At 32.7% G+C, this 15,430-nt stretch overlaps 1 protein-coding gene and 1 long non-coding RNA gene across 5 annotated transcripts in view; one reads left to right on the top strand and one right to left on the bottom strand.

Annotated features, from left to right (window-relative positions):
* Window positions 1–15,430, top strand: part of LOC142529527 (uncharacterized) — an 83,794-nt gene that overhangs the window by 13,728 nt on the left and 54,636 nt on the right. The gene's annotated exons all lie outside the window — the stretch shown is intronic.
* Window positions 2,616–11,918, bottom strand: LOC142528721 (inorganic pyrophosphatase TTM1-like). Of its 4 annotated transcripts, none has more exons than XM_075633836.1 (12): window positions 11,737–11,918; window positions 8,948–9,340; window positions 6,828–6,942; window positions 6,425–6,620; window positions 6,197–6,310; window positions 5,930–6,103; window positions 5,645–5,839; window positions 5,172–5,294; window positions 4,978–5,090; window positions 4,625–4,748; window positions 4,133–4,405; window positions 2,616–3,079 (listed from the first exon to the last, which is right to left on the bottom strand). In XM_075633836.1, exons 2-12 carry the CDS (start codon window positions 9,285–9,287, stop codon window positions 2,858–2,860), a joined length of 1,989 nt encoding a protein of 662 aa, XP_075489951.1. In that variant the 5' UTR covers window positions 9,288–9,340; window positions 11,737–11,918; the 3' UTR covers window positions 2,616–2,857. The 4 variants fall into 4 exon arrangements, with proteins under 4 accessions (XP_075489951.1, XP_075489952.1, XP_075489953.1 ...); XM_075633837.1 differs by lacking the exon at window positions 11,737–11,918 and adding an exon at window positions 11,672–11,692; XM_075633838.1 differs by lacking the exon at window positions 11,737–11,918 and adding an exon at window positions 9,454–9,572.

Below are 15,430 nucleotides of genomic sequence, written 5' to 3'. Positions count from 1 at the left end.
TTGTCACCGTTAATTCACATCCCTCAAAATATTTTTCTTTTTCTTTAAAAATCATAAAATAAGACAACTTTCCAAAAATAGCATTTTAAACAATATAAATTGCACAGCTTTACCATAAATCGTAAAAATACATATTTTCATCAAAATCATCATAATATATCATAAAATATCATTTTACAAGAATTATGATCCTTCGGGACGCTGCCAAGCGTTTTCGTATTTTTCGAAGTGTAAATATACCATTTTGCCCCTGGACGTAAAAATTCTCGAATTTATCTTTTTCTCATTTTTAATGGCATGGGCTTACCTTAAATAATTATTTAATCTTAAATATAATTTTTCATGATTTTATGAAGCTTAAAACTAGGTTTTTCAATTAATTCTTTAATTAGCGTTTCGTGCGGCGATAAAATTCCGGATAAATCAAACACTCAATATTTTGATCCCAAATTTTAAACATAGCATTTTTATTATTTATTCTACCTTTCCAATTCATGAGCCACACCCGTGGACCCATGGATTCAATTTTAGTTCTTTAATTTTCGAAATTGACCCTTAACCGATCAACCCGAGCCATCTCCCGATTTACTCGAGCCACGCCCAAGCCACCTAGAGCCAAACGGTAGCCAACCCATCTAGGCACCCTCCTGACCAAGCCCAGCTCAAAGAAACAAGCCCTAGTTCGCTCAATCACTCCTGGAACCCAACTACAGAACCTGCGCACATGCTGCCCACTACGCCCAAGACTCATAGCTAGCAAGGGCTCTTCCAGCCGAGCCACCATCAAGCCCACCTGACCCTGACCATCTCTGAACAACGCCCAGACCCAACCCAGACTAGCCCAGAACCTATAACCTGCGCGAGCCACCTGGTTCAGGAAAACAGCAGCTGCGCGTACCATGCATCCCTCACGTTCTCTCGAGCCATCAGCCAACCCAGCCGCACCAACCCCTAGCCCGACCCCTGCACATCATCTAGGACCCTGATGGAGATTGCACAAATCATGAACCTACATTTCTTTTCCTTTCTTCTTTTCTATTGTTCCAGGTGCCTTTTCCCTTTAAATTTCTCATGTTTTGAACATAATTCTATCATATTTTATCATGTATTGGCAGCGTACTCGTTGGATTCAAAAACGTTTTTCATAAAAGCGTAAAAACGTAGCGTTTTTTAAAATATACGATCTACTGTAAAAATATTTAAACAAGCATAATTTTCACGCTTAACAATTAAATCAACCATATTATGATATGTATGATAGTTTAAAAAAAAGGGTTTAGGAACGTGCCTTTGCGTTTATAACGCTCGAATTTTCAATCGTCGGCGAGGAAGGACGAACGGGCGACGAAGAACACAAGCTTTTCTTCCTCCTATTTTTCGAAAATATGATGTTGTGTGTGAGGTGTATTTCGGCTGATTCAAGGGTGAGTTGTGGTGGGTTTAAAACATAGGTAGCTTATTTATAAATAAATTAACATGTTAATTGGCTTTGATTTTGAGCTTGAAAGCTTAAGGTAATTGGGCCTACTTAAATAATTAAATTGGACCCAATAAAATTTAATTAATTAAATAATAAAATTTTATAAAATAAGTTTCCATAAAATAATATTTTTGATCTTTTAAAACTCATTGTTTGCCCAAAACCGGCTTCCCGGGAAAAATCGAGCTCGACTCTTAAAAATAATTCGAACTCCAATATTTTTAAGAAAAGTAAATCATTTTTAAATCATATTAGGAAGCCTTGCCATTAATTAAATAAAAATACATATTCTTGTCTTGGTCGTCCCTGGTATCCTTTCCCCTGCTTATTATCGAATATTCGGGTAAAATCCTTAATTTCATGAAATCATGTCTTTTTATCATTTAATTATGCAATCGTACATTTACTCATATAATAAATATCATGCTAGTGTTTAAAAGCAATTAAATAAAACAATTAAGTAATTAAAATAATTTTGCATGAATGCGATTTACGTGGATTGATTTTTCGAACGTTACATTGGGTTACCAACTCGAGCCCTTTGAAAATTTAAATTTTGAACCCATTGTTTTTTTCTTGTATAAATTAGGTGGGGGCCTATATTTTTTTAAAAAAAGAATTGAAAGGCGGACTAAATTCAATCTTCGGTCTGACATTTTGATTTAATCACAATTTGCCTCACCCTTAATTCAGCTAATATTGTTATTAGCTATTATTTTTAATTTCATAAATTTTTATTTTAAAAATATTTTTAACATTCTAATTCTTATATGTCTCAAGTTAATTTTGATGGTTTTTATTATAAATACAAAAAAAATAAGCAAAAATTTCTGAACCCGATTTTATTGTAAAATATGAAGTTTTATTTTATTATATTATATTTATATATAGTAATAATTTTTTATATTTTTTTATATAATAAACCTAAGATGTTATGTCAAAATCAAAGTTCAATTCAAAATCTTAGTTTCACCAAATTTGAGTAGAGTTAGAATAGGTCAACCAACAATGCAAGTCAACTCTGCAAATATTATTCAAATTACATTGCGTTTATTTGTCTAATAAATTAAATAAATTGACAATTGATTTTGTAAAAGCTTAAAATGGTGTTTTTTTTTATATATAAAAAAATGTATACAATCGAATTCGAATGGGATAGATACTCCAAAAAATATAATTCACAAGCTCAAATTATTCAAAATTACTTAAATCAAGCTCAAGCTGAAATATATCAAAATACTACGACAACTGCACACAATATACCACAAGCGATACAGATATTACACAAACTAGAGTGATTTACACCTCTCAACACTAAACTTCATTCTATATATACATTTTTCAAGTCCCTCTCATCGTTCAGAAGGGGAATGCACGTTATTTTTGAGATGTCACAGTTCTGAGCAGCACGAGTCCGATGCCGCCAATTGCCAAAGAAACAAGTAAAGGTACGCCAATGGATACTCCCATGTCCGTCATACCGCCGGAATGACTAGTTCGTCCTTGATGAGATCTTTCTCCAAAATACTCGTGCAGGAGATTGCCAAGATTGTCTATCTGATGCATAATTTGGCGCTGTCCCCGAGCAATAAGTAAAATCTGTTCCCAGATTTAAAAAGTGTCTAAGAAAATTTATGGAAACAAGGGAAACAAGAAACACTATCCCAAGATCAAAACTAAATAGTAAATTATAAAGTTTATACTAGCTCATCTAAAAGATCAAGATCTTAAAAACATGGTATTTTCAAGTATTCATATATAGAATGTTCATCCTCGAATTCTTTTTTTCCCAACTCTAATCTATGTGCTCATGGTGAAACAAACCTTAATATCCTGAAATGTTTTCTATGACATCTCTCAGCAAGAACCTGTAAACGGGCCAACACTAACATGTTACAACATGTAAACAAAGAGATAACAGTTGCTAATGTTACAAAATTCTTCACCAGCGAATGGATTGCCATGACCCCACATCTAGTTCCACTTGAAATTGTATGTCGTCTAATAAATTTGGGAGGTACTCCCCACCTAAAAGGCTAGTCTTTTGGGTTGGGGTTCTACTCTTGGGCTTATAGCCTCTCATAGATACTTGAGCATCAAATGCTAATAGTTTTGCTCCCTCCTTGGTTGGTGCACATTCGACAGATATAACTCAATAACCCTATGGTATGACCTCAAGCACGAAGCATCGGACCTTCCAAGTACCAGGGTTTTTCCAGGAACTGCATGGTGATCAACTCTAGAAAAGCAAAACGACTTATGCTTTTTTTAAAGTGGAACAAAAGTACGGTCTTCTCTTGTTTCATCTTTTGAGATTTTCCCCTCATAGAGGTTTTATGAGCAAATAGTATTTCCACCCTTGCAAAAAGTCACAAAATACCGTGTAAAATTAATAGGTCTCACACCACTATGTTATAAAAAATCAAGTCATTTAACCCGTGTTTTTAAAACTCAAGCATGTCCCATTTGCAAGGGGTTTTATACTTGATTTTTAAAAGCACACGGTTTTAAAAACAACTGTTAAAAGCACACGGTTTTAAAAACAACTGATTTTACACAAGGGTTTTTTGCTTGTTCAATTTTCACAAGGGTATTGATGCAGTTTGCCAGAGGTTTTATCTAGAATGAGGAGGTTTGGGAGAATAGAATTACCTCTTCCATAAAAGGAGACTCTTTCACCAATTGGGAAGATGATAAGGAATTGGGTAGAAGTGAACCAGTCGATGAGCTATTGCCTATGCCAGACACAAAAAGAGAAGTGGGCATGGAGGCAACACAAGCTTCAGCCTGCATCGCCAAATTTTGTTGACTAGCAGACACTTTCCTTGCAGAAAATTTTGAATTCAGCTCTTCAATTCGTGACGTAAACTCATCCATTCGCTCATTCAATGTCGAAATTTGTTCAGATAACTGACTGACGATTCCCTGAAAATTGGCAGGCTGATGAGCAAGAATGTCATCACATACAAATACTCGAAAAGTGCAATAAAAATTAGAATGAAAAGATTGTTTCAAAGAGCCAGGTCTTTATTGTAATAATCACCCTTCTAAAAAACCTTAACATGTAAGACAAGGAGAGATAAAAAATTCAATCAAACAAAGCATCAAAGAGCACTTTTAACCTAAATATGTCTGTGAGGTCACCTGATTAGCAAGGGCTGCTGGTGAATCTGGGGTTCTTCCATCATACCTCCTACTGTTGACAGCAAGTTTTGTTAGCTTTGGTATATTTTTATCACGCTGTGTAGAGTATGAGTGTGGGATGCCACTGCCAGAAAAGACAGAAATAAATTATAAATCAAAGTCCTAAAGAAATCTGCACCATAATATTAGGAACGAGAAAAAAAATGAAAAGACCAAGTGAGAAAATGATCACCAACTTGGGTAATGACACGAGAAATTAAAAAACTAGATTCATCTTCAAAATTTTAAAAAACTAGATTCATCTTCAAAATTTTCTACTTCCCATTGGAGGCTTATGGCAAAAAGCAGCATACCGATTGAGGAACTTCACTCTTCTATCTGCAGAGGCTCGGGACAGAGCTTCTTTAGGACTGGAAGCCAAATCATCATCTATACTGAGCTTCGTCTTCAAATCATCAGGTAGTGCCTATGAAGTTTAAAATGAGATTAAAGATTCCAATGAATGAAATAAAAATGAATAATCATGACAATTTCTAAGGGGTCGAACCATAACGTCATTTATAAGTTTTTCCAATTGAATTTGCTCTATGTAAGTGCGTGGAACAAATGAGCCATCCAAACCCAACTCCTCGGCTATATATTTCACAAACAACCGATCTCTTCCTTGTACCTGTGTACAAAATCAGTCACTAGGGAAATCAAGAAAGACGGTTGCTCAGGCAAGAGTGAGACTAAGAGTTAACATAAGTTTCCTCAAACAAATGACAAGAAAAAATACACTTTGACAATCTTATATCGTTAAAGTAAAAAAATGAAATTGTTAGGCTTGATTTCCCATTTACAGTAACCTTTCATCCTATTCTTAACTCCAGCTAGGTCATATGACGTGATTCAAAATTTCATAAAATAACTCCATGCAAGGAGAAAATCAGAAATATAATAACTTTTGTTGATCTTGGAGTCAACCACCAAAACATTAAACAAGATATTACAAAGAAAACAAGTAGACAGATATCGTACCTGGACATACTTGCGATTTAGTTGCTCCAGCCAATCAGTTTTTACACAGATTTTATCATTGGAGAAAATATGGCTGCTTCTTTTAAGGATAGATGCTATTGTATACCCCAGTGCCATCAGCCCACCAAGAAGGCGCACACTAACTTCAAAAGTAATTCGTGGGGATATAATGAAGGGGCTATCCGTGACCCATTCCTGAAAGTTATGACGTTATCAAATAGCATGTCAGGAGGCTTGCAACAAGGATGAACGTAAGTAGGAACCATAAGTCTCAAACAGTCAAACCTCAAACATGAGATTGTATTTGCCATCCCTGTTCCTCATCCTCAAATAAGACTGGCATGCCTCAGGATCTTCACCAGGTGGAAGAAGATATATATCATAAGTTTCCTCACTAGTTTCTTTATAATCTCCAGAAAAGACATCCTTAATTTGATCCACTGTAACTGCCTTTGTTGACTATAGCAAGACCAAAATCAAACTCAAACTAGATTACAGATACCTGCAAAATATTTAGTTGCACGATAGCCATACTTTGAAGACCCGACCCACCTTTAAAATATACGCCGGATTCTGAAATCCAGAGAATGGATTAAATTTATTAATTATTTTTATATGTGCTGTTCGTAGATCTGGCTCAATAAAAGCCTTGTACATGGGATATACCTGCAGCAAAGGATACCATAAGACTCCTGTAGCGCATCATCGGTAAAACTAAGATTTAGCATAGTAATTGAGCTACACATATCATGGAGACAATTCTGAAGTTAAAAGAGATACTGTTTCCGATATTTGGTGAATTATCTCTTCAGGTTCTTGTCCAGCACGTTGGATATCCCTCAGAACACGTTTTACAAGGTCAAAGTGCACTCCACCGGTAACAGAGACACGGAGGTCTAGCAAAGGCCGTAATTTTTCACTCAAAGCATATATCCCTTCTATAATGACAATGCGGGAGCTGGGAACTTCCAGGGTCCTGTTTGATGTAGAAGTTTAAAAAAAAAATCTGAGTTGAAACCAACCACTTTAAGTTACGATAAAATACAGTTAAATAGTTAGACAACAACGTAAAAACACAAGTTTCAAATTTAAAATGAACACAAGAAACAGCTCTGGCAATAAGAACTGTTTTAAAAAAGAAATAACAGGAAGGATGCGATGAGTCTCAAAGTTGCAGGTGAACCTGTAGCCTATTCGAGAGCTAGAGACAAAATCATAGATGGGAATTTGAACAGGGTTTTCTGCTTTCAGATCACGAATATTCTCAAGCAGAGTGTCATAGTCTGTCAAGCGCGGATCTGTTCAGAAAACACGAAGCATTAATTATTCTGAGAACAGTACTGCATGATAATCAATCAATCAACCATTAAAGATTGACAATTTTTTCCAGAACTAGTTGAAATACTAGCGGTAGGGAATGGAATTTTTCGAATTAATTTTGTTCCATATATGATCAGAAGATGATCAATTCAACCAAATATTGTGTTCCCATATCCAACCACATTCAACAAGTCACATTCTCAACAAATATTTAATCCAATTTTTATGTACAACGACAAGTAAAAGGATACACTACGAACTTTCAGAGAACGGTCGGAAGAAAGAATAGGGACAAAGAAAGTAAAAGGCTCCAAATTCATAGCTTTGTCCGGCTAATCCCCAAACTGTGCTACCATAAATACTAACCATTTAAAGAAAAATGTGCTTAGCTAAAATAGTGATAAAGATAAAACAAAAAACACACAAGTTATAATTTTTTTAAACTGCCGCTTAAATGGTTTGATAGTTGCCTAGCACTACCCATCAATTCCCCAAAAAAGGTATTTGAAAAATAATTATGTTTTAAGAGGGTTAGGGATGATAGAAAGCAGAAACAGGATAAGTAATTTATGCAGTGAAGAAAGCCCAAATTATCAAGTTCTTTGAAACTTTTAATTTCAGGTTCTTAAAAACCTAAAATGTTTTCGGATGTATGGCTAACTGAATGAATGGGACAAAAGACAGCATCATAAAGGCTTTTCTTCACAGTCACCAAACCAAAGGAAGTACAATTGAGTTGCACAAAACAAGCCTCAAGAATGACACCATCAGTTTCACAGTACATTGCTGATTATTTAGTTCTTCAGAGGTTCCAGTAACTTCTCATAACAGAATGAAAGCCAAAAATCTTTCCATAGATAAAAAGAGAAAGAAAATATGTTGATCAAAATTTCTAAACACAGGCAGAATATTTATTAAATATATTCAATTATAGACAACGATTCAAGTAGTATTGAGAAAATTGTTCGATGTCAAACAACTAAGTCTTGTCACATATCACGATTCAAATGCTACTATGTCATTTACCAAATAAAATAATCGTATAAAAGCATAAACAGAAAGCTATTTAATGAATAACTCCTAGTTACACTTTTTTCAGACTAAACTTTAACTTCTCTCATTTAATGCCAAATGTTGATACCTGATCTGGTCTTTATAAAACATTAAGGACATTTGGTTTTGAGGATCCAGTCGTCGCTGTTATGATCTCATCTTTTTGGGCTATATTTACTGTCTAAATTACTATAACTTTCTATCAGTCGCCAGGTAACAAGAAGAAATGGTAACTTGATTGAGACTGGTTTTTAATCATTTGTCTTTTGACTTTGTTGATGTGAAATCATTTAAATCAACCCAACATCATGACTGTAGCTACAAATTTTCATACTATAGCTATAGGCTGCAGCATTTATCAGTTCCATGCATCTTGTTTGCTACATTAAACTGTAATCTAAAACTATATAATCTGCTGAATCAGTTTGATTATGCATTTTGAGACATGTTATTTCAGGTCACTAATATCCTTTATATCTTATTTACTGATAAAATTACGTTCATGCATTCAAGTCACATATTTAAAACACATAGCACGGATTGAAGATCTGAAGCACCCACTGAATCATTTTTTTAATCTATAAAATAAGAGATATTAATCATAAAGAAGTTTTCCAAATATATTAAGCAGAAGAGATAACCTCAAGGACCGCACAACTTCTAACTTACTTCTCAGAAATTCGACATTGAGGATGCAAACACAAGATTTTTAAGGACTTCTGGAACAGTAAAGAATACAACTGTAACATCTTTTATTCCAACACAGAGGAATTAGAGCATTTCAATTTATCACGGGCAAACAAATAAATAAACAAGGATATGATGCTATAAAATCAATAAGAACAAATCGTAAATCTGAGATGTAGATAAAATTAATAATCAAAAACAAAAAAAAGAAGCAATAACTAGAAAATTGTGCACAAGATTTACCATCAAAGTTTCCATCAATAATGCGGGTTGCATCGTTATAGTTATCCATATTTATAACAGCGATGCTCGGCATAAAATTGAGGATCTTCTCGGTCATCACTGTCTTTCCAGCTCCAGACGGACCAGCCAGCCCCACTAATACCATTCCATCATTCTTTTGAGCCAATAACTGGCATGCACGAACAGTTAAAAAGAAACCCTTCTCAAATGACAAAGGATCGTGGATTGGAACAATCTCAAATCGATCAGAATCTTTACTTTTAACTAATTGCACTTGATCTCTCAACAGGCCTGAACGCCTCCTAGGAGATTCAGCAGCTGGAAGAGCTTCCCGAGCCATATCAAAACTTCAAACTTGGATGATTCTTCTAGTCACAGACTTGGAAAAGTGAACTGCATTTCACATCAAACTAAAGAAATTAAAGATAGAGAAATTGCTATCATACTTTTCAATCAGTATATAACGCACCAAATTAGAGCGAAATTGAATCAACAATCTCACATACATGTTATATTCTCTGAAAGAGTGAGACTAAGGAGATAAATAAATAAAATAGAGAGGATCTAGATACTGAAAAGGCCAAGAATCAAGCAGTAAAAGTGTGGCCCACGGCCATAGTGAATAAGCTGCACAGTGACCACTGCTAATACCTAAATCCATAAAGAAACATATAAACTTAAATCTTAACATTCTTAGAAAAAACATAAGTGAGCTTTATTAAATCAGAATAATACACTTCCTAAAAAAGAAAATATATCCACCTACTTGTATCTGCCCAATGCGGTTGGATCCTACGGGCCGTGCTTATTTGGAGTCAAATGAGTCCAATGACTCAGGCCCATCTATTTTTTGGGGCCCAAAATTTTTTTTAAAAAATTATTATATATAATACTAGATAGCTCCCACATATGCATCTATGGAAGCGAAAGAAAAAATCCATTTTGTGAAGAATTAGTGTGGCCGAAACATTAATTTTATTATTAAAAAAATCACTCGTAAAATTTTAAGAAATTATCGGTCCTCTTCGAAATCAAAGTCAGGAGTGGATGAATTAATCTAGCTGGCAATAAGTTGTTGGTATGATTTACCAAACCAGTCTAGTTTTCTTATCGGGGTGGAGTAATTGTGGGAAGCATGGCGGATTAAGTACAAGTATAAAAATCGGAACAAATCAGAAAAAGAGAATCAATCATATATTACCTTCGAATTAATGATTTATTCACTCTTTCTGAGACGGGGATTCAAGATTTGAGACTTCCCTTTTGTTTTTGCTTTTGTAATATATACACGAGGAAGTTTCCAAATCATGAAATCTCCTGCTATGAAACTTTGCTTGAGAGTGCATAGAAAAAACCCAAATATTTCTTAAAATATGTATTCAAAATTTCAAATATCAATATATATAAAGTATAACGAGATGAAAAATTGAAAACCCTAAAGGCTCCATGGAATCGGTCCATTCGTTCACCATATCAGGTCCAGCTAAGATCAAAATTCAAAAGTGAAAGGTTGAAAATGTGTATGTGCCCCATATCAAGAATGTGTGGTGATTGACTGTAACTGATATGTATATTTGATGTTGAATTCGGTTGGTGAGTAAGACAGCCTTTCCCAGTTATTAGTTGTGTAAAAAGTGGGAGATTCATTCAAGCTATTAATGTGGCTAAAGAATGTTTGCGCTTGATCATCATCGTCTTTTTATGTGACACTCATATGAATAATGATTGCATTTAGAATCTGAAATGCTCATATTACTTATAAAATCTTGTTGACTGTCCCGATCACAGTAGCAAGTGCAGAGCGAAGTTTCTCAAAGTTAAAGCTCATCAAAACTTTTCTCCGATCAACCAAGTCACAAGAAAGATTGAATGAATTGGCTATGTATCGATTGAGAAAGAAATTACTGAACAACTTGATTATACAGACTTGATTAGTATTTTTAGCTCTAAAACTGTTAGGCGGGTTGTTTTTTAGTGATCATTTTGGACATGTTTGATATTTTTATTCATTTAGCTTTTTATATTGTCTTTAACGTATTGATTTAATTTGAAAAATTGCTATGGAACTAAAAAAAACATGAACACACATTATGATTCAGAGACTTCTTTTTAAAATTTAGACTCAGGCTCAAATATTGTTAGGATCGGCCCTGAATTCTTACCACAGCCTTAACATACACATAAACACAGGCCAACAAAAGAACTTACAGCTTTGGTATGACAATTAATCGATTTCCTTAAAAAGAGAGACCCAATCATGAAGTCCTTAATTTTTAATATAAATACCCTTTCCAACAAATTCAATTATTTCGTGACCTAATTTCGACAATGCCAATAAGCTTAGCTTATTCTAGTTAGAGTTTGATGGTACTCCTCAATCCTACACCGTAACTACTCAAAACAAATATCTTGCGGAAGATCAGTCATAGGACTCAACAATTCTCTATTTATATCCACAACAGTATAAACTTTTTCTTCCAAAAAATCTAAGGGATTCAAGATTAAAGCAAGAATCATAATATAATTAAAAAAACCGAAAAACTCAATCAACAGAATACTAAACACACCAGAACGACATAAACCTCAAACAACATCAAAATATTTTTTTTATAAAAAAATCCCAATTCCCAAACCATTTCTTGAAATTCAATGTAATCAGTAGATAAGAATCAAAGGCCAGCTGTGCTAAGGAAAACGAAAGATTGCAAGTTGACACATGCTAACGTGGGCGTGATCTTGATGCTTCAGGCGGCGGAAATTCATGGATCATCCATCATCTGATCACCTACCTTTTTAGAAAACAGTCGATAAAGTTTTGGTTTTGCTGCGACCATTAGGTTTTGATAAAATTTCTCAGCAGCTTTCAGCTGATACCGCAGGCGAGAGAATCACGAAAAGGAAATGGCCGAAGATTCCTCTGTGAAAGAGATAGGAAGATTCATCTCTTCTTTCGAGTTATTATATTTGGTTTAAGACGATTAATAACTTCGGTGATGTTTATTCAACTAGTGATTTAATAAATAAAAAAAATTGTGTAGAATTTTAAAAAATTATGTGAATTAAAATTATTTTTAAAAACTCTGAAAGTTTAAAAATATTCAAAATATTAATAGATTTTTATTAACTTAATTAGATTATAATTATAAAATGTCAAAAAATATCTTTGATTCAACTTAAATATTTGGATACTAAAGATTTGAATAGACATCTAAATGAGATATATCTCAACTCATATACTCACTTTTATTTCTATTAAAAAATAATACCAATCCATATGTTTTTTTTTTATTTGGACTTTTAAAAAATATATTTTTATATTGCTATCAATAGTTTAAAATCAAAATTATTAACATTGTTCATTTTATTTTACGGGTTTTAAGTAATAAAATCTCGTAAAATTTAAAATTATATTTATTAAAAATTTAATAAAAATTTATTACATTACATAATAAAAATAAATTATAACATTTTATTGACTCATAAATTAAAAAAAAAATAATAATTTTTAACATAATTATTCTTTATTTTTATATATAAATAATTGTCATGTCTATTTTTTATTAGATATTTTGTTAAAAACAAAATTAATATATTTTTTATATAGAAATTATTTAAAATGAATGAATTTATTTTTATTTTTATTTTTTTAGTATTGAAAGTTATCATTATGTATTTTTTAAAATATTAATTAATTAAATAAATATATTGAATTGACTTGAATAATTGAAACTTGATTTTAATAAATTATTACTGACTTATTTTTTGTTTTTAGTAAATTAAATTAATAAGTAAAAAAATTTTATTTTGATAGATAGAAATATTTTAAATAAGTAAAATTTATTTACATTCAACTTTCATTTCAAAAAAAGTAAAAACATATCATATTAATAAATTACAAAATCCATACGTTTTGTTAGATTCTGCAAAAATCAGTAGAAGTCTATCGATACCACAAAAGTCTGTTATTTAAAATAAATTCGCAAATATCTGTAATGACTAATGAATACACCCTCTTTATGATCAAAAACTTGTGTGAGACAGTCTCACAGATCGTATTTTGTGAGACGGATATCTTATTTGAGTCATCCATGAAAAATTATTATTTTTTATGCTAAATTATTATTTTTTATTGTGAATATCAGTAGAGTTGACCCGTCTCACAATAAGATTTGCGAGATCATCTCACAAGAGACCTACTCTTCCGTTGAAGCTGGTTAAATTCTTTAGATTAATACATCGGTTATATATTTATATCTATCCATTTATTGCATAATTATTTTTGGTATACAGTCTCTATTACAAAGATTTTTTGGTTTACACGTCTTTTTTTTAATAGGAAAAAAAAAGGAATAATTATTATTATATTCCTAGTCTACTCCTCTCTCGACTGAACTCCAGGTACATCATTTCCCTCCACTCCAGCAAACGCCAATGGGGATTTGAAACCTCCACATTGCAGCGACACTATTTAGGAAGAAAATCTAACCTCTCCGACGATACAGTGACTGAAACATAGAGGGAAGTTGACCCGTGAAAAAGCGGCACATGATTTTCATGCGAACAACTACATTATGTTTTTTTAATTGATATATATATATATATATATATCTATCAGAGGGTTGATTTTTTTTGGTTCGATTTCTGGTTTTTTGTTGTGCAGTTTATAATTTTTTATGCATTCGAGGTCACAAATATCTCGACTTTCTGGAACTTTAAGCTTGTCTCTCTATTGTTTTTCCCATTTTTTTGTTTTTTCGTGCTTGAACTTAAGGTTTATGTTTTGCTGTATACTTTTGGTGTATCGATGTGGTGTTTCTGGGATGTATCATATTCTCATTTTGTTTTATAGTCCTGATTTGTGGAATCTTGAGATCGTTGGTTTATATTGTGATTAAATATTTTTTGAATGGACATGATGTTTTAGATTGTTCTGTTTCGTTTTATGACCATAATTGTTGGAGTTTGTTGACTTTTCAGATTTTTACAGATCTTTATACGTGTTTTCTTGGTGTGAAATTATTTTTTTTAAGGTTCTTATTTGCAATTTTGTATGATATGGAATATTTCACGTTGTATCGATTTGCTTGGTAAATTTGCATTTCGTTTTCTTCACGATTTTTTTTTTTTTTTTTTGTTATGCAAATTTGTGTTTATGGTCTTTATGATTTGCGTAACATGAATGATTCGGAAAAATAAAAGATTAACGATCATGATCATGATAGTATGTTAAATAGGAATGATTCAAATTGACGTAGTTCGTGTAGTATTTTTTAAAGGAGATTTCGAAACTAGTTCCTACATTAAGTAAAAGACAGTTGGATAGTATCGAGGCGACCCGATTCTACACCTTGGTTGAATATACCTAAGTTATGCATCGGAACTTGTAGACTTGATGCAATCATAGCGCCGGTTTATCCAATAACCGTCGCTATAATAGCGACTGTTCGGACAAACCCGTCGCCATTTTTTGCGTCGGGTTTTTTCACCGTCGTCTTTGGCGACGTTTATATTTAAGTCCGTCGCATATTAGGCGACGGGTTTTTTACCCGTCTCCATGTGCGACTATTTCAAGACCGTCGCACAATTAGGCGACGGTTTAAAGATACTATCGCTATTAGCGACGGTTTTGCTTTACCGTCGCTAATTGAGAAACCGTCGCCGATCTAGATCAGCTATTAATGACAGTTTAACTCAAAAACGTCGCTAATGCCGACTTGTAGCTTAGTAAAATGCTGACTTGTAACTGTCATAAAAAAATTGTACCAAAATAAACGAAAATTAAAATTTAATATATCAAAACAAAACTTTGAAAATTTAATTTACGAAAACAAAAAAATTAGACAAGTTATTTGACCAAGAATATTATTTTTTTCTTAAACAATTTCATTTATTATGGGGTAACACAAAATGAGAACTATATTTTTTTTGTTTCTTGTTGTACATTTTGTAATCCAATTGTGAATATAAAAATTTGAGATATTGATATCAGAAACATCAGTTAATTATTGATATTTACAATTCATGATTTTATATTCACATAATCATGCATGTTTTTTTTATATATTGTAGCTCAATATATATAAATTTTAAAGATTCAGCAGGTATGTTCATTTTCATAGTCGTTTTTCTACTTAAATATGTCTATCACGCACATCTAGTAGCTAATACTATATATATATATATGAAAGAGATTGATACATAGTGTTTGGGTTATAATATGATTTAAAATACTTAAGTTGAACAGTGATCCATTAAATATAATTTTAAAAAAAGGGTAAAACTCGGTCCTAAAATAATAAATTATTGTACACATCACTACATAAAAACTGTTGGATTAGCGACGGTATAGGATAAATCGTCGCTATTATACCGACAGTTTTTGTACACATCACTACATAAAAATTATTGTTTCCGTCGCCCACAGCGACGGTTTTGCAGAAACCGTCGCCGATCATAAAAATTATTGTTTCCGTCGCCCACAGC

This window comes from Primulina tabacum, chromosome 16 (assembly GCF_025594145.1).
Source record: "Primulina tabacum isolate GXHZ01 chromosome 16, ASM2559414v2, whole genome shotgun sequence".
Lineage (NCBI taxonomy): Eukaryota > Viridiplantae > Streptophyta > Magnoliopsida > Lamiales > Gesneriaceae > Primulina > Primulina tabacum.
Note: the sequence above shows the minus strand (reverse complement) of the source record. Positions and strands in the feature narration are given on the sequence as shown.

Excerpts from the sequence above, each read along its gene's own strand:
- LOC142528721 (XM_075633836.1), bottom strand. The coding sequence starts at position 9,287 with ATGGCTCGGGAAGCTCTTCCAGCTGCTGAATCTCCTAGGAGGCGTTCA. Across the intron at positions 6,943-8,947 it reads TATTGATGGAAACTTTGATG|ATCCGCGCTTGACAGACTAT; the intron begins GTAAATCTTGTG and ends TTTTCTGAACAG. Across the intron at positions 4,406-4,624 it reads CAGCAGCCCTTGCTAATCAG|GGAATCGTCAGTCAGTTATC; the intron begins GTGACCTCACAG and ends GCCAATTTTCAG.